The sequence below is a fragment of the Zosterops lateralis genome (genome assembly GCF_965231275.1).
Source record: "Zosterops lateralis genome assembly, chromosome: 2".
Lineage (NCBI taxonomy): Eukaryota > Metazoa > Chordata > Aves > Passeriformes > Zosteropidae > Zosterops > Zosterops lateralis.
The window spans coordinates 96762175-96782206 of record NC_139763.1 but is presented as its reverse complement, the minus strand read 5'-3'; the positions used below and the strand labels follow the sequence as shown (position 1 = coordinate 96782206).

Genomic DNA, 20032 nt, shown 5'->3' with positions numbered 1-20032 from the left:
TTAAAAAGTCAAAATCATGAATTTACTTCAGGCTGGCAAAAGGCAGAAAGGTTGAATTCCTGTAAAATTGCATATTCATTCATTATCTGGTTGTATTTAAGAAGCTCAAATAAGAGATGTTACTTGATCTAATTTTTCTGTACTGTAATTTTCCAGAGTATGAGGTTGTGTCAACTGAAAATGGAGGAAGTGATGGTGAAAAGGAGAAATCAATTATCACTACAAATCAAACCCATTCTACTGTGGAAAACCTAAAACCAGACACAAGGTAGTTAAATAATATAATTTTCTAAGTTAATCAGCTGTCTGCCATGTTAAATGGAAATATCTGTGGAAATAAGACCTGATTGGTTTTACTCCTGCTTTGATAGAAAAAAAATTGTATGGTTTGGTTTAGCTTTCTTGTAAGCCAACAGATAAAACATGAGGATTTTTTAGGAAATTTCCAAGAGTATTTGTGGTCTGGACAATCTGCAGAAGTGACCTGTTGTATCAGAAAGACTATCTGTCGAAAGTAAGAAAATTGCCGTGGAGAGGAAAACCACATTTGTCCTGAATATATTGTTTTCTTTCAGTGTCTTAAAAGAGCTGGCAAATTAAAAATGAGTAAGTGAATCCCAGTTGATGCTGTGCCTCTCATGCAACTAGTTCAAATAAGCATGATCTATCTTTAAATATCAAATCTCATTAAAAAGTTTTCTTCTTTTTATGGTGAAATCCAGAGCAGAGAAGAAAACCCCTTGTCTTTTGTTACATTGTTTACTAATTGTGTCATGAAAGTTAATGAGTGACACTTGGGGTTTTTCCTGTGAGACCGTCCATTTGGCTTTGGTGAATGGATTTTTGTGTTTTAGATAAACCACCCTTTTCTATTATTATCATCCATGAATTGGAACACAGCACAAAATTCTGCATAGAGCCCATGTTGAATGTTTATTTTTAGGGAATGTGTCGTGTAATCTGAGGTGCTGGTTCAACTTCTGTTGTTACCAGCAACTCCTAGGAGAAGGAATGAAAACCTATTGCACAAAGTGGAGGGCAAGGGAAGAGAATTTGAAAAACAAAATGTGTGGGAAAATTATGATACCCTGAAAGAGTTTATTTCACAGATTTCAAAAGATGGGCTCACAAGAGGGGCTAGAATTGCTGTGTTTCACTTCAGGAATGCCTGTGTTATTTCCTGAAGGAATTTGGCTTGTGAGAGGGTGTACCATGAACTATGTTGTTCTGTCTTGTTAAAAGGCAATTAGGATATGTTAGAAATACATAGCTTGGGCACCAAGCACTGTTTTTCTTGATCAGCCAAAAAGGTTTATAAGAGATGGAAACACAATGTATTTCTGGAGTTAGTGACTAAGAAGGGGAGTAGGTGCTACTAAAGTTGTCAGGTTGTGCTGTTTGTGTTTTCATTTCAGTTCTGTTTTGAAATAATACAGTTGGGTCTTTGAAAAGAGCTCTGTGTTGTTAAGCAGATTCTCTTTCATTCCCCATTCCAACTCTTCATGTCTCATATGGTGGCAGAGATGGAATGTGATTTGGTTAAGTGTAGAAGAACATTGAAGAAAAGAAAATCCCTTTCTGCTGAGAGCAGTGTCCACATGATCATAAGAGAAAAGCTTTTTACACTGCTGTTTGCTCAGAAAGGAAGCACAATGGAGACAGGCAGATCCAGCTAGAACCACTGGAAAGGTCATAATAAAGGCAGGAGCTATGCAGAAGTAGATAAGATGGTTTTTAACTTTAATTAGCAACGATTCTGTCAAACCTGTGAGAAGACTTTCAGGTTTTGGTAGGCAAGAACAAACCAAACTCCATGGAGTAGAGCTTCTTTTGAAGTGTGCGTTTTTTTACAAGGAGCTAGATAGGAAATCAGGAGTGACTGGTGGGGGCTAACTTAAGACATAAAGAGAGAACTTTTCCTGAGGAGGGAGCAGCTACCATTCATCAACCCCAGCCTCAAAAATGAAAGACAGTGAAAGCCTTTCTGGATCCAGAGAGCCATTGCCCAAAATTGAAAATCTTTGATATAAATCGCAGTTGTGCATCTCTCTCAAGTCTCACCAGATTTAAGGATGTGAAGTCCTCAGAGCGGCTCTGCTCAATACAACTCCCATTCCAAGCAAAATGTGTGTTTCCTAATTTTGAGGACACCTTGAGAGCTTTGGCAGAAGCACAAGAAGTTACTGTTACCACTTAAATCCTTGCTTGCTGGCACAGTACCTTGAGGGAAAAGAAGAAAGTGGTTAAGACAGCTGGCATCATGTAGACAGTATCTGTTCTGCCAAGAAACATCACATGTCCATAATAAAAGTCTCCTGTCTATCAGGAGCTGCTCATTAGATGAAGGAAATGGACTTGTGGATAAAACTGACTGCAAATGGGAGGAAGAGCAGCAGTTAAACACAGCTCAATATTCATTACAGATTCCCTGAGATGTCTAAAAATTCATCAAGTAATACATTAAGACTGGGAACGAAATTTTTCCATAACTAGCCTTAAAGGGAAGAGGTGTAGAAGAGGTAGCGCTGGAAAAGAAACTTGGAAGAGAAATAGAAATCCCTCCCACAATAAACAGCATTTGCAAAAGTACCAGCAATATATGGAAAGAGAGATGCTCAGCAGCAGAAGGTAGATTAATGGGGAAGAATCTTTTGGGCTGGGAACACTTTGGAGAAACTTGACAAGCTGAATTAGTGACCCTGTTTTTTCCAGCTTTCCTGAAGCCCTCAGTGAGGCTTGTGTGAACCCACTATGCTGCTCTGAAGGTCCAGTGCATTCAGAGCTAAAGGCAGTCCAGGACAGATCTAAAGCAGACAGACCTAAACAAAGAAATCCCAAAAAGGCATAAAAATGTTTGTGAATCTGTTACCTCAGCCCTCATGGGTAAGTTAAACCAGAAAAGCCCTGTAGCAGCCAGTTCAAGCCTGCAGTTGTGCAGATGTGCTCTCTTGAGGAGCTGTACCTGGCAGAGATGATCTGCAGTCACCTTGGCCAAGGTCTAGTGTCCCATTGAGGTACTTCAGGTAGGATATGGTAGTGCCTGGCCCAGAAGCTAAAGGGTTAATTGCCCACAGCCAGCAGGAGGGAAGCAAGACAAACAACTTTTCAGTGTGAAGGGGGCAGAACAAGCAGCAGGGAAATCCTGGGTGCCAGCTCATGCTGTTTGTTTGCTTTACACTTTTGCATTCTTCAAATAGGTCATGCTGCTACACCTCTGGGAAGCTCTGCAGCAAGGCAGACCCTTTTCCTTTGAGCTGGCCTTTGCACAAGGCAACTTTTAAAGATTAGGAGCTAATGGCCAGACTTTAAATATTTCAGAGATCTGGACAGTGTTAGGGAGGCAACAATTACAGTCGCTCATCGAAAGTTGCATGTGGAACTGCAGCTGTCAGTAAGTACAAACACAGAAGTTAAATGGGATAAGGATTATTGTGTAGTATTCTGTGCGTCCTTTTAGCTGTCTGAGAAGTGACTAGATCCAGAAAAAATGCACTGGTTGAAAAAAGAGTTTCAACTTGGAGTACAGTTATCAAGTATTTGGCTTTAGCAGACTCATACCATGATAATGTGGAGATGGAAATGAAAATGGACTTCCATGGCATACCACAACTTGTGAAGGTTACTTTTAAACAAATCAAGTTGTACGCATTATGGAAGTTTGTTGCCTTTCTGTCTTAAATATACCAGCTTTATGTGTTCCTGGTGACTTGACTGCAAGTCTGATACCCCGAGATGAAAGTAAAACAGAGATTTGAAAAACTTCTGACTGCGAGGACATAGACCCTTTAAATAAATGTGGGGCACAGTCAGCTGCTTTCTAATGCAACTGATTGTTTGGGGTTTTTCCTTAAAAAAAATATTTTAGAGGCTCCTGTACAATGTGATTTCATTGGCCTGTTGAGATTTGTATGTTTTTTGCCCAAGGAAAGACATGACAAAAATCCATGCCACTTTCCCAAAGTAAGGCATGCCTCACAGTTGACAACTACATATTAATTTAAAGGATTTTTCTTTATAGGACAAATATTTTATCCTCTTTTTCACCTAGAGAATTGTCAAATATGGTGATTGCAAGATTTCAAACCGTAGAAGATTTCTGATAGTTTAAATAACCTGGAAAGTTCAAATCTTAATATCCATTATTTGGTTGGTCGGAGTTCTAGAAATTGGTACTCTTGCTGGCAGTAAGCTGCTGTTTGGTTTCAGTCTAGAATTCTGTTTAATTTCATCAGATTTGCTTGACTGTAACCTCTACCTGAAATATCTCAAAGCATGTAGTGTTGTTATGCTGTGTGGGCTAGATAACGATCTACATCTTCCTTATACAGATAGTTAATTGGATATAACTGGTGTCCAGAGAAAACATCTTGTTTCATTCGTGTCTTCTGCTTAAACATTTCTCTTATAGATGTGCTTATGTGATCTAATATTCACATATACACAGCGTAGATTATGACTTTGTACTGTAGTTAGCTTTTAGACTACTGTAGTTACCCTTTAGGTTATTTCCTATTTGGAGTAGGTCCAGGTCACATTTCACTCAGCCCCCTGTTCAGTATCACACTAAAGCATACAACAAAATTTCTGCAGTTTTTGCCATCTTTATTCATCTGTTAGTGAAAAGATTGTAACAAGCAAATTTCATTTATTCTTCTTTCTCCTGGTTAGTCCAAACAGAGTAGTGAGTTACTCAGTTTTTACTCTGCTGTTCAAAGAATGTCTGTCATTACTGTACTTGAACTCTGAGCTCAAAGCAGCTAAGTCAGCCCTGTCTGGGGGGCCTGGACCAGGTCACTTTCATAAGTGTCTTACAACACATATTATTGTAAGGTTGGACACTTTAGGAGCAGTTTCTGGTCTTGTTGATTTCCTCGAGTTTCTTTAATGCAGGCTGAGGTGATTTAGTGTGTTAATGCAAATGTCATTTCTTTCTTAGCAAAGAAAAATGAGAGAAACAAATGCTCTAGTATGGACTAACAATTTTTCATCCTCCACGTGGAAACTCTGTGATTCTTATAGTGAGATATACAGCATTTATTCCACTTGGAAAAGAGTCAGACTGCAACACTGATCTTTTTGGTCAAAGTAGCTACAGTCTAACTTCCAAGCAGCCATTTGAGGAATGAGACCTGCACTATTCCATCTAAGTTTTCATACAGGTCTCCTGTTTCTGAGTTTCCTTAATAGGCTGCTCACATTGGGACTCCCAGTGGCATATCCAGGACTCTGCTCTTTCCTTGTTTTACATTAAAACATCACTTCATAAGAAAGCATTGCAATAATTTCGCCTGTGTTAATAGTCAAGCAAGATCTCCCATATGTGAGTCAAGATAAGGTTATTATTCACAATTTTCAGGTTTTTCTCCTTGAGCTGCTTGTCTGCAATAAACATGGAAAGGCCTGACAGAGAAATGGGCTTACTGTGGTTTTTGTTGTCTGTCAGTTCCATCTCTTGTGTAGTAATAATGGTGTTCCTCTGCATATTCTCCTTGGAAAAGAAATGGTTTCACTGACCTGTAGTTTTTTCATGGACTTTCCTAGCCTAAAATATTAAATACAGATGTTGTTTGGGTTTTTTTTCCAATGAGATTTTTTGTTATTTCTGCTGGTTTCTCTGCCAAAATATGTAGTTCTTATTTCTGTATCCCTGCCCTATCTTGGAACCTTTTCTTTTTTAGTCAGTGTACATTTTCTCTTTCATTCTGGTGGTTTGTTTAAAGGCAGTGAAGCCCATAGCACACACCATAATGTCCAGGAAGTTTTACAGCCCAAATTTCTATACAAGCTTTCAAAAAAGAGCCTGAAGACTCCTGAAAACTGTCCTCATGCATGTTTGTGATGGCAGGAATTGGAAGGTAGTAAAGAAAAATATTAAGGCTTATTCCAAATAGATCTGGGGAAGTTTTGAGTAGCCATTGGAGGATGTGTCCCACCAGCCTACTGGTGTAGAAAAAGAGCATTAATAAGAAACAAAAAGCCTGTGATGCTTGCATTTCACAGTTTTGTATAATTGCCCATTAGGTACTGATCTGCTTCCCCATTAATTGTGTTGGTGATTTCTCCTTTTTGAAAATGTTTTGAGTAGTTTATGTTGGATTTTTGGGTTAGATTGTGTCCCAAGGCTGTTATCCCCTTTATCTAATATTGTTTTGTATTGTAGTTAGCACCCAAAAGTTCTAATCACATACAAGGAAAAACCCAAGAAAACCTCTATCAATTCATAGAGTTTAGCTCTTTTTAACAGCAAAGATCAAGAGATAGGAACTACAAAAAAAACTTCAATGCAGCAAAATTCAGAAAGTGGCAGAAAAATGCTGGAGGTTTCCATTTCTTTCATTAAAAAATTAACAGGTATTGTACTGAATTGCTGTTGATATCAGGGTTCATGAATAAGCATTTCCCATTTCTCTTAGCCCTCCTTCCAACTTTGCTAGGAGAAAGATTACTCAAACAAGTGCAGCAGTTCGTTCTCTCTCTCTCTCTTTCTCTCTCTTTCTCTCTCTTTCTCTCTCTTTCTCTCTCTTTCTCTCTCTTTCTCTCTCTTTCTCTCTCTTTCTCTCTCTTTCTCTCTCTTTCTCTCTCTTTCTCTCTCTTTCTCTCTCTTTCTCTCTCTTTCTCTCTCTTTCTCTCTCACTTTCTTGCTCTCTCTTTCTCTTTCTTTCCTGGTCACACTGTCTGCAGAGACAGAGGAGCTCTGTGCACAGAGCCCAGCACAGCTGCCATCCAACACCAGCATCTCCCCAGCAACAGACCTGAAGTCCCAGGACTGTACTCAGCTGCTCCAGTTCTCCCATTATGGTGAAAATCTCTCTTCACCTATTTTCAGTTCTGCAATCTTCAAGCTTCTCCTTTTTGCATGACTTGAAAAATGCAGGAGCAGCTGTATTTGCCAGAGTTCCATGTGGTATAGCGATTTCCTGCGGTGGAAAAATACACTCCAAGTAGTAATTACTGTAAGTCAAGTCTGTTCAATCTACACAAGGACTTTTACTGTCTTACACAGTTTGGGAGGATTTGGAAGGCCTGGTCTCCAAAAGTTTGTAGGATAGCAATCTTATAGATGTTAAAGGTGTGATGCATTACATTACAGCTTACACAGGATAGTAGAGGGTTTGGTATATTAGGCAGGCATATATATATTTGGTATATTATTCCATATAAACATGGAATATAGACTCCAGTTTCCTGTTAGGTAAGACTAACTAAGCAGCAGACATGGGATAACCATTCTATAGCTTTTCAATTCCCCTTTATTAATTTTGCCATACATTCTTCTTGAAACTCTAAGCATTTTTCCCCTTCCTTGTGGTTTCTATAGGAGTGCATAACAGTGTAGATGGTACCCTTTTTTCACCATTTTATTTATATTTTTCAGATCTTTCACCTGACACACAAAAAGGCAGACTTTAGATTGTCTTCTATTGAAACAGCCACAGCATAACTTTAAAATTACAGTAAACTGTCATGTTGTGATCTCACTCCGAGGTTTCCTTTCTCTCCTTTTCAATGTTCTGTCAACTAGCTAATTCTCTTAATCTCCAAAAGTGGTTGTTTGGTTTTTTTTGTACTGTGGAAGCCACTGGTATTGTTTTAGGATTGAAACTGGCAAGGAAAGGAGCCTGTGATGCTTGTAAAAGCACATACCAGAGAACTGTAGAATTGCATGTATTTTAGTTTCTAAAATTTCCTTTTAACAATATTAATATGAGGCTTCCCTTATTGGCTGAGTTAAACTTTGGACATTTCTTTACTATTTTCCTTTCCTCCAATTTTCTTTATATGTTTACATAAGCTGAAATCTCTATCTGTAGAATTTAGTTCTTTATTTAAATTTTGCCCTAGTTTTCCAAGCTGTGGTTTGGTCTCTTGCAGAGAACCTAGTGATCTCTAAACCACAATTTGAAAAACAGTGCTTGGAAAATAACCTTCAGTTCTTGTTTTTGTCTTTTTGGAATTAGAGAATTGATGAGTCCAAGTTCATAGACTAAAGATTTTTAGGAGCAGGACTAATTCCTAAGAAGAATGTTGCCTAATGCAGCCCAAAGTAGGGCATATCAGCTATTAAGAACAATATATTTGTTCAAAAATCAGCAAAGTACATACAAAGGGACAAAAACGGATTATTATCACCCATGAGATCAAACCATAAACTGCCCATAAATCAATAGAACATTCCACCTGGACGATCACAATTCCAATAATAGCTTTAGATAAGGTGTTCCTCCTGTGAAGGAAGCAGGAAAACTTCTTTGCAGTCTTTTATCACTAGGTGTGGATTAATTTCTACATTTTTAACAATGTATGATCTAGCTATTACTTTAAGACCCCCAACATATTAGGAAGTCTTTGTTTATGCTGCAGTGATTCTTCAGAAAGAATCTCCGACTGCTTTCTACAGTTCTCTGTATTATGACCTTTCCTGCCAGATAAGAATACTTCTTGACCAAAAAAGTTACTGCACCACATGGCCAATGTGAATACTAACTACTCAGGTCCTATTTTTAAAAGCATGTCTTTGTTTAAGCAATTTGAAGTTGATAATGAAGATTTATAAATTTTTTAAACTGATTATTTGATATCTCCCTCCTACCATGGGGTAATATGGGTCGTTCCAAATGCTCTTTCAGAGTGTTTAAATAAATGTCAAGATTTCTCCAAATAGATTCTTTTCAGCTCAAAACAAGCTGTTTCTCTTAGTAATATCCCTGATTTTCCACAATGCATCTGTTCAGCATACCAGTTCTGCATAAATATTTCCCTCAAAAAGAAAAGAAAACCTAGAAATAAAGGCAATTGCAGAAGTAAGCAATTTTAAAGTTAAATATTGTTTTAGAAGTACAGTGGATGGAAAGCAGTTTCTTGGTACTGCATGAATACTCCACTGAGGTTAATTAGCTCAGGTTTTGCAGGAGCCAAGGAGGAATGAGAGGTAATCCAAAGTTTGGATTGAATTATTCTTCTGGGGAATTGCAAATGGAGTTTACAAATTTCCAACTGTGCAGAGTGTGGGATGGGGGGTTTTCTTTCTTTAGAAAATTGCTGTTTGGAAGCGATTCCAGTAATACGTTACGGTGCTGTGTTAGTCAAGGGCTACCAAAGTTATCATTGGTAAATGATCCTGCTCAAGTCAAGAGCTGAATATTTAGTTGCCCTCTTCTGGGACTCCTCTTTTTTTCTGTGTTAAGATCAAAAGTGCCTCTAATTTGGGGCCCATTTCCAGGCCTACAGTCCCTGTGACTTGTATGCTGTGGCTCCCTGTCACTGATGAAGAGATGGTCTATGCTGTGAGAGAGGATGGGTCATGCTCATGGTTGTGCTCAGAGCATGGGAGATGTCCCTCTGCACATGGCACTTCCGCTGTTAATTGAGCACTGGGAGGTGGGGGAAGCTTAAGAGGAGGAGGCTTGTTTGGATTTTTTTTCTTTAGTCGTGTTCTGTTTTCACAGTGCTGCGTTTGGTTCCCAACATGGTGATGAAAAGGGATCATGAGATAACTGCAGCACAGGCTGGTGTTGTGCTACATCAGTAAAAACACATTCAAAAGAGACTCTGCACAGTGTCTTGTCATTGCTTAATATACTTACTATTTAACATATATTCAAGCAATTGGACCTTTGCCTTGGCTGAGCTCCTGTCCTGGAAGACTTGTCCTGTGTTTTGCTACTGGTCCTGTCTGTCACTGTTGGTGGGCCTGACAGGCATTGAATTGGAGGTTTGTGTTCTTAAGAAAGCAAAAAGTACAAATAAATAGCAATGTCCTTTACTCAGTGTCTGCTTATTATGTTACTTCAGACCTCATCTGAACTTGCTCCCTTTGCCAGAACTGAAACTGCAGTGTGAGACAAGACAGACAAGTCAGTCGTGAATTAAATCAAATATTAATATTACATGTGCAAAGAATTATCAAAAGGACCAGTTAATTTTGTGTTCAGTTCAGGTCTTACGCAGTTAGGACCAAAAATGTCTCAGTGGTTTTGTGGCAATAAACTGGGGGGTTTTGTTCTTCTCCAGGAGGGGAGTAGCACCAATGTGTGTGCTGCTTGCTTGCTCCAGAATATTCAAGAATGCTTAGTTTGCAAAATTTTCATCTCTTCTATTTTATTCCCCAGTTATGAATTCCATGTGAAACCTAGGAACCCCCTTGGTGAAGGCCCAAGTAGCAATGTTGTGTCGTTCAGTACTGAATCAGGTAAGAACTTCCAAAGATCAGCAGAACTTCCATCATTCCTGCAGCTTTAGTACCCATGTTTGTGGGATGCACGAAAGGCTCTCTCTCTTCATTTTGTGCATTCAGTCTTGCTCTTTACTGTCTCCTGATTGGCTTTTTACCACCATGCCTGGAAAGTCAGCCTGGTATCAGAACTGTGTTGAGTGAGGATGAAAGATGGACAGACTGCAAGAGAAAAAACAACAGGAACACAGAGGGTTTGTTTGGTTTTCATTGCGAAAAGAATGACTTCATCCTTAGAGAGGGCTCAGTCATTTGAGATTTATATTCCTGACCTTTTTGCATCCATCCAACTCATTAGCAACTTTTGGATGGGGAACATTAGGAGGTTTTTTTGGGCTGGTGTGTTCATAGGTGCTTTTGCTACCTGGTCAATAAGGCTGCTCTAAACAGTGATGTTGTTTGGCTGAAATAAGGATTGAGAAAGAGCTGTTGTGAAAAGTCAGTGTCCCAGTAGGTCCCCTTCCATCCTGTTTACTCTCCAGTGAAACTGTTAAACAGGTGTATACAAGCCTGTTTTGGCCATTGGTTGGTTCTCAAGTCAAGTTCTCTCTGACTCAGAGGGGAAAATCAGAGTGCTTTTGCTTTCCCTATTCTTGCTCCCCTCAAGGTTACTGCAGCTGACTTGTTGACTTTAGGCAAGCAAGGTACCATCTTTTGTGCAGAAGTGTTTATTGCTTGGTAGTACTGAGAGACCACATAAAACACAAAATGGATTTAGCCTTTTTAAGAGGTCTTTCTCAATCTGTGTTTTGAGCCAGGTGTAATAATTTAGTAGTCCTCAACTAGTGCTGTCACTGATGGATGAGAGTTTTGGCTGAGCAAAGTATTACTCAAGGAGGAGTGCAGACTATGCCACACATATTTAAAAACCCTGAATACACTCTTTGTAATCCTAGATTGTTAAAAGTGAAAAAAATGTTTGCGCCAAGTGCAGTTTTCATGAATGACAAGGCTTATGTTCTGTCTCCTATTTAGTTTGGACAAATTAAGCATCCAGTTTTGTTTTTTCTTAATTGCACACATTCATTTCTCACATTTGGGCTTTCAAAGCCAAGTTTTTTGTGGCAAGTATTACAGACATCCCATTTTTATTATTTAGGTTTTGAAATTGAAATTTTAGTAAGATGCAGTACAATTGGGTTTTGCTGGTTATAGGTTTAAACTCTTGTTTTTACTAGAACTCTGATTGGCTGGTGTTGTCCCATAAGTAAAATTATTAAAAGTTCATTGATACTGGAGTTTCACATAAGAAATATATTTCTTCTAATTTAATTTAATACAAAAGTTGACTTTGCTTCCAAAACTCTTTCTGTTTCACAAATTACAGCTTACATCAGCTGTAAAAAATCACTTACCAATGCTTTTCCATCGAATTATTGGGAACGTTCATTTTACAGTGTCTGACTGAATGTTTGTTTTCTTCCCCCAGCGGACCCAAGAGTGAGTGAGCCAATTTCAAGTAAGTGTTTTATATATAAATCTGATCAGCAGTATTTTCAGAAATGAGATAGCAGAATTTTACGAGGAAGGTGGCTCTGCTGCACCAGCTGGATGAGTTACAGAATCAAACAGCATTCACACACAATTTCACTCCTTCCACCCGTGCCCCTGCTAAGGAATTCATGTGTGGTTCCCTGCTTACCTGAGCATAAGGCAATCAACATGATGTGGAGCTCCCATGGCAGCTGGGATGGCTTCACACCAATGTCCACAAATGAGCCAAGGACAGCCTCATATTTTCTCAACCTTGTCATTAAAGCAAAGAAAGCTCTGCAAAACGAATAAGCTACTCCACATTTTTTGAGTGAGTTAACAGAGCACAACTTGGAGGATTCTGTTTATCTGTCTTTGTGTTTTAGGAAAATTTTCTGCTTCAGAAGGCTTGATCTAACTCTGCTTTAGGCCTCTTACAAGACTCTTGCTGTCCTTGAACTTTTGAAGAAAAGTTGACATCATTCAAGCAAATAGGGCTGCTTTTTGTATTTGTAATGGACATCATTTTCACTCTTAAAAACACTGTGGCACCGTTTTTCTCCACATAATTAATGGCACTTCATTTTTACATGTATTTTTGTTAGATCACTTTTGTTACAAGTTGATTTTCTTGGCTTGAAGAATGGTGACTGTATCACACACTTGGTAAATGAGAGTTTCTCCAATACAAACATTGTCCCCCTAACAAGGTCCTAGAATGAACCTATTCCAAACCTGCACCAGGGGGCTGCAGGAGGAGTTCACAGCACCAACTGTATCTACATATTTTGTTTCTTCCCTGAAACGTTTCTCATGTTCAAAATGCAGGTGCCATGGTACATTCTACTTCATCAAGGTTTCTAATTCTAGTTATTCAAACGTATTTGTTGTGTGTAACTTTGTATGCAGCATCATACTTGAGCCTCTCTCTCTTCCTCTTCTACAGTGGGAAAAGATGCTATCTGGACTGAAATCCCATTCAATTCAGACACATATTCAGAATGCAAAGGCAAACAATATGTAAAGAGGACTTGGTATAAGAAGTTTGTAGGTGTGCAGCTGTGCAATTCTTTGAGATACAAGATATACCTCAGTGATTCACTTACAGGTAAGAAACATTCAAATCAGTGCTGTCCCCATTATATATCCCTAAAAGATACTATGGTTCCCGAAATAAGAGGTTTAACAAGATGAGCTCTGCTGACGTGTCATCAGATTTGTTTAATTTAGTCCACAGATTAATCATATGCAGTAATCTGCTTGTGCTCAGTAATTGATATGTTTGATACTGAACTTTCAAACTACAGAGGAAACTCTCTGTGGTGATTATCTGATTTTAAATACCCCTTCATATACTGGGGATCATACAGAAAACTGATAAAGATCAGAGTGAGTAGCATATATTGTAAAACAGCCAAATTGGTATCTAAAGGGTAGCTTGGAATACTTAGTAATTAGAGATCAAGACCTCATTTTAGACCAGGATTACACCTGTCATTCCCATCCCTTTCAGTCAACGTCTGGTTATTCCATTACTGCGAGTCTTATAAATTAATGTCTTCAACTCTAGTCAACGGGTTTTACTCACCTGCTTTGACATTTTTTGTTTTGTTTCCACATTCCTCATTTTTGCTTATGATTTTTCCCCCCCACCTTTTTGTTTTCCTCATATTACATTTTATTACTAATGGAAAATTCCTGGCCTTACAGTCTCAAGTTCTGTTTGGTTTTAAGGCCAATTGAGTGTGATGTGTTTAAGACTTGAATTAGGTGACACATGCTGGGAAAACAGCCTGTGAGAAGTGTTTTTCAGTTAGTTGATAGGAGATCTTTGTGTCTCATGAAGCTTGTGCAAGCTATATCTGCTACATTAAGAAATATGTTCACTTCTTATAATGCATCCCAAGCTCCTGGCTCTCTTCTGTGTGAGGTCTCTTATCACAGACAGCTCTGTGATGGCATTAACGTGGCATCTGAGCACTAAGATGTCTGAGAAATACCTTTTTGAGTGCAAGTCAGGCAAGTGTGTTCAATATATGGCATTGAATTAGCTGTGGCTGGAAGAATCTACTTTCATAACATAAAGTTGCCCCATCTCTGAGCTCAGCACCTCACAGGAGCAGGGCTTTGGGCTCCTTGGAAGGAACATGGGAGGAAAAGAGCAGGGGCTGCAGGGCAGCCCACATTGCTATAATTTTACGCTTCCCTGCCTTGCATCCAGCACCATTCTCTGATGAGCAGACAAGGAAAGCCTCATTAACAGTAAGCACAATACTCTGTATGTAAATAATATCTTAGCAATTGTGTGAATAATAGAGAATGTTTTGAACAGATGTATCATTCATTCAACTGTTGCTGTACTAACCAGCTGTGATCAAATGACAAGCACTGGCAATGAGGCATGGTGTGTCCCAAAACCAGCCAGCAGAGGAAATAGCTGTGCTAATCTAGCAGGACTAGACTTCAGCCCTAAATCAAGTGAATTAACACTGCAGTGAAAGCTACTCCAATCTGAGAAGAAAAGTTTAATATCAGGAGCCCATTTTCCTATTTTCATTAGATTGTTTTTGTTCTTGCTGGAGGTTTAACCTCGCTGGAAAAAAATGAGGTAGACACACTGTATTCATTATACTCACTAAGCCTGGTTCTTACACTTGAATTGTTACAAACCAGTGCTGACCAGTTGTCACAATATTTAAAAGAAGTGAAATATTGATGTAGAAGGAAAGCCGCTTTTCCCCCGTTCGCTGAGTGAGGCCTCTGTGTGCGGGTGAGAAGTTTTCCCTTTGGAAGCCAAGCTCTGCTCTGATGTGTTTCATGGTCACCTCGGCTGGCCGTGCCCCCGGGGCCAGAGGAAGTGTCCCTGCAAGCCCCAGCCAGCTGGAGTGTGTGTGCCAGCAGCGCCGGGCTGCACTCTGCTCCCAATTCCACTGGGCGCTGGAAAACCATCCAAAGCTTTGCTGCTGAAGCAGTGTGATTGCCTCCAAACTTGGGTGCCTTGTCCAAACGCTGTTGTATGAGGCAGGCAATGACTGAATCTTTGCATGCTGGTTTTTAACGTGAATTTATTCTTCTGCTGCTGTGGAATTTATAATGTATAAAACAAAGTTGGTGTGTAAGATTGAAAGGCCACCCACAAGGAAGCATTGGGGGAAAAAATTTACTTTGTGCTAGAATTGCTATCCCCAAAACAGAAAAACAGTTATTTGTTAGCTCAATAGTTTTAAGTGTAGGAGATTTTTATTATGGAAATAATTGGGCAGTCAGAATGTAATAGTCACTGAAAATGCTGCTAATTTATGAAGACCAATTGTTTGAGTTATGCATAAGTTAAGCTGTGGGCCAGAAGAGTATGTATGTATCTGCAAGTTACTGTTCTGGTGTTAGCCATTAAAATATCTGGATTATTCTCTCTCTAATGGAGAAAAACTGATCTCCATTACACATGCCAGGACTGTTCTATAAAACAGCATCTACTGCTGACCTCATTTAACAGTCCTCCAGAGCAGTCACTGTAGGCATTCCAGAAAAGCAGGCCACCTAAAAATAAGTATTTATTGAGAGAAGGAAAAAAATTAATTCTACGTGTGACCTTCAACAGCTGTGGAAAAAAAAAACAAAAAACACAAGGGCTTTTTTGGGTAGTCTGAATATTCTTAATTTCAGAGCAGAAAATTGCTGAGAGGAACTCCTTCTGACCAGTTCTCCTATGGAAAAAAAACATGTGTGCAACCAAAGCTAGATAGCAGTAAATAATTTTGTAAAGCTAGAGAAGAGTCACATGCACAGAGGCCATCAGCTGGAGGTGAGAAATTTTGGCAAAGTATCGCTCAGATCACAAAAACATTGGAGTTTATTGGTAGGCTGCTCTTTGGAAGCAGCATTATAACCCACCCCACTACCTCTTGAAATGGCCAGAGTGGCAGAGTTTCAAGGCTCCAGGACACCCAGTATCTAATGAATAACTGGACTTTCTGCTTAGTTTATACCTGCATCCTGAGCCTTTTTCTAAGTGCTCTCACCTTTCCTTTCAACATCTCAACCAAAGGCTGAACATACTGAGAACTAAGTGCTGGGAAAGAAGATTAGAAAGAATGGTAAGTTTATCTACAAAGGTTTCCATCCCAGGTTTGGGAAGAAAACGTAGCATGCTCTCCTTCATCTTCTGAACTGATTTTTACTAATGTCTTGCAAATCAAATCAAGTAAAAACATCTGTCGAAGCTCCTTCACTGTGCCTGTTAACAGGATAAGCACAGCCTGTAACATCAGCACATGCTACATGGGACACTTGAGACCTTGATTTCTACTCAGTTGCAGTAAAGTGTCCTGTTAAGCAATCCTGCAAGTAAACACATGGGCACACTCCACGCTCTGGATAAGTACTTAATATCCGAGGTCATCTATATGTTAAGGGTGATCACTTGCACATACATGTTGTAAAAATATGGTGATGTATAAAACAGGTTTTGGCTATGTTAGGAGGTGGTCTATAAAAACATCTCTGAAGGTATTGAGGGCTTCCTGACAGGGAACCAGACCTGCCTTCCATTCAAATCACTACCAAAACTTGCTTTTCGATTATGTTCTTGGTAGTAACAAAATTTCCCTTACTGCATGAAATGTAAGGAGAGTGGAAAAGGGAAAAATTACGTCCAGGCACAGATTTTGGCCAGGAGTGGGGCACTTTTGCCTTAGCCGTGAATACTTGGAGCCTGCACCTCATGTTCAAATTACAACTACAGGTCCTGAGAGGAAAAGAATCATAGCATCCACCTTGGCTTCCCCACAGAGGAAAGAGCACAGTCCATTGCCTCTGGTGGTTTTTAGAAATAGCCTTCACTAACTTTGCTGCTTCTTTGCTTTCAGGAAAATTTTATAACATAGGAGACCAAAGGGGCCACGGAGAAGATCACTGCCAATTTGTAGACTCATTCCTAGATGGAAGGACAGGACAGCAAGAAGATCTACCAGTCAAAGATGGTAATTCCTAACACCTGGCTCTGTAGCAAACCTTGGCAATTCCTTTGTTTCTTTTTCCTGCCAGTGGATTCAATGCCCACTGCTGGGGTGGGCGATGAAAGGAGCTGCCAGATTTGCAGGCAGAAGAGGGTCAAGAATTTTTTGACAATGAGTGACGACTTTTTAGGAGTTATGACTTGGGTTCTGATAGGTAGCAAACAGCCTCTCTCCTGTTTAAAATATCCCACAAATTATTCACAGTTGGTATTACACGTTTAAACCCAACCACAAATCTGAGTTTGCAGAGAGGCATTAAATAGTGGAGTGTTCAAACTAGCAAGGTTGATTTAAAGCACAGTACATAATCAGTTGGGCATTGAATACCTTGTTTGGTACTAATGAGAAACTGAAAAGTTATGGCTGGAAAATATAATTCATGCTGCAGTAATTCTGTGTGTACTGATTGCAAAAGGGTGCCCAAAATTCCAGTCTGGTCTAAGTGGCATGGGACTGGGTGTGCTAAACACAGCTGTGACCTGCCTGGGTATTTTTCACACATTGCTGAAGCTGAGGCATAAAAAATTTGTACTTCTGTCAGCTGAACCCCTGCCTTGCTGCTTGGCAGCACTGCCAGGGGAGGTGCTCTGTTCCTTGTGGGGTAAGAACACGGGCTGTACTGGTACGTTCACACGTGCTGAGAGTGTCACGGAACATTTTACTGAGGAAAACAGCAAAACATTTTTCAGTACAATATCAGCGTGTGGACCAAACCCTCCTGAGTTTCATTTACAAAACACCCCACACGAGTCCAGAAACACGTCAAGGTAGGTGTGGGAGATGAACGTGAAGTTCCTAAGTCTTTCACAGGTTTTTTCCAAAAAACAAAGTAATTGACTGGTCTGAAGGGTGTTTGTGTTTTGTGAGTTTCTTCTAAAGAAGTTTTTGCTTTTCCTTTCCCAGTCAGTGCTACCCATTTGAAAAGGTATTTTGCGTAAGAGATGGTCAGAATCTAATCTGCATTGCCAGGACAGCAAACTTTTCAGTTGTACCAGATTCACATTTCTAAAAATATTTGAATATTCAAAAGAACCTAACAACCTTGCTACCCGTTTAAAAGACAATTAAAACCAATTTGATTTCAGCAAAAATCTGGATTTGAGTGAATTCATGAGCTACACTCATTTTTAGGCCAAAACAAACAAAACAAGCAAACAAAAGACCTTACCTTTTCAGTAACTTGTATTTCTAGCAAATGAACTGAATGGAGGAAAAAACAGACCAACAGACCAGTTGTTCTGGCTGCAGCAGGTTGATTTCTGAATTAACTACATGTATTTGACCTGAAGTGCTGTGAGGAAATCGTGGCTGATGCTGTCTCTTAGCTGCAGAACAGTATTTTGTGTGTGTGTGTCCACATGCCTGCTCCAGCCACACTATACATTCCTTATGGAGCCCTAATTCCTCAATTTAATTTGTAACCTAATGTTAATTGTTTGAAGAAGAAGCGTGTTGTCAAAGGCAACAGAGTGAAAACAGGAGGATAATTTCTCGTTGAAGGATGGGGAGATGCTGTGAACTTTCCCCAGTGGCCAGGTTTTACTGAGGTTCACTGCAGCATCAAGGCTGCACAGTGGGGACTACTTGTCACTGTCACTTTGCAGAGCAGAGCAGCCTCCTGTTCCGAGAGCCCAGCACGGCCACAGGGGGCACAGCCAGCCAGCACCACCATGGCAGGGTCCTGGATTGCCAGGGGAGGAAGGCTTCACCTCTGCACTGCCACCCCAAGCACTTTTGCCTTGAGTTGGATGGGCAAATTGCAGAGTGCTAATGGATGAAGGGGCAGCAAACAGCTCTGCTTTTGACAGGCGGGTTTACAGCTTGGTGACTACTTTAGCCATTCTGTTAGTTGCAGACCTCTCAGGGAACCAAAGCACGGTACTGTCCTGAGCGCTTTGTGCCAACAAAACTCCCTTCTCTGTTGCAGGGTTTTTCAGGGCAGTTCGTCAGGAGCCCGTCAAGTTTGGGAAGATCGGCGGGGAGACTCAGATTAACTACGTGCGCTGGTACGAGTGCGGCACGTCGATCCCTGGCAAGTGGTAGGTGCCAGGTGAAGGGGGTGCAATGCCCGTGCCTGTGGCAGGAAGGCAACGCTCACGGCGCGCCTGGACCTCGGCGTTGGCTGAGCACCAGGCTCACACCAGTCTAATGCCAATACCGCGTTAATTGTGTAATAGTGTAGGCTGCTTACTGTAGTTACCCAGTGTTACAAAGTTGTTTTTTAGAGTAAAAAAAGAAACACAGGCTAGGGACATGTTGTAGGATAATGTATAGGGAAGCTGGCTCCCTATTCTTGAGGTATGGTTTATATGGTATTTTAAAAGATACAGTGTGTATATTATTTATCACGATGTTGTAATAAATGTTTAAGGCACAGATATGCCAGAGTTGGTCATGGAATGCGATGTGCGCTAGTTTTTAAATATTCACTGGTCCTGTAATGCAAGTGCCATAAGCTACCCATCCTAACCCATCTGTAACATCTCCCAGTCATAAATTATAGAAAAGATCCTATAATTTCTAATATCCTGCAGCCAGTAAACTTGAAGCACTTTCTCCTTACACGTACAAACAGTTTATGCTCCTGCCAAAATGCCAAGGTAGGTTGCTGTATGTGCAGCTTTAAATGATCAAGTTCAGTGGGGTTTTCTTCCATGTTTGTTTTCAAATGTTTCAGCCCCAGCCAAAGCCACGTTCAGCCTGTCACTATGGAGTCAGAGCTGCTGCCCGTGAGCCTGGCAGTGGCTGGCAGGGAGGACTGGTGTTCCCTAATTGAAGTGGACAGGTACATATGTAGATGGAATGAAAAAACAAAGCTGGCCTCCATGGCTGGGGTTTTTCAGGAAAATGTAGTTTTCAGAGCCTGACACTTACTGGTTCAAAAGCCAAACGTATGTACTGTACATCTGGAAAGACAAATGAAAGAGGAAAAATAATAAACTAGTTATGACAGCATGGTCAGGTTTATTTTATTTAAAAATTCTGGTTTAAAACATTTTTTCATTGGGGACAAAGGGGAAATACTGATAACTGAACTTTAAAACTGCTTTACAGTTATTTTGATTAAAAACCTCTCCCAAAGCTACTTGTTGTACTGCTTGAACATTTATGAACTAAATAAAGAGATGTAGGTTTTTTTAAAGGTGTTATTCATTACTTTACTAATGTATTGAAGAAATATGAACAGGAACACCCAGATCTATATAGTAGTCATTTATAGAAAATACCTTATAAAGTACATTGCAGGTACACTGTACTCCTAATAAAATATTTTTTAATCAAGTGGTTTTTTCAAGTGTTTTACATGAAA

General features: G+C 39.9%; 1 protein-coding gene across 1 annotated transcript in view; it reads left to right on the top strand.

Annotated features, from left to right (window-relative positions):
* The window catches only part of ABI3BP (ABI family member 3 binding protein), a 137403-nt gene extending 117399 nt beyond the window's left edge, over positions 1 to 20004 (top strand). Inside the window, exons 53-58 of the mRNA XM_083855075.1 lie at positions 157 to 268; positions 10110 to 10189; positions 11661 to 11690; positions 12651 to 12812; positions 16573 to 16686; positions 18650 to 20004. Of these exons, the coding sequence (XP_083711201.1) occupies positions 157 to 268; positions 10110 to 10189; positions 11661 to 11690; positions 12651 to 12812; positions 16573 to 16686; positions 18650 to 18765 (614 nt within the window). The 3' untranslated portion in view covers positions 18766 to 20004. The remainder of the gene's footprint in view (positions 1 to 156; positions 269 to 10109; positions 10190 to 11660; positions 11691 to 12650; positions 12813 to 16572; positions 16687 to 18649) is intronic.
* The last annotated feature ends 28 nt before the right edge of the window (positions 20005 to 20032 follow it).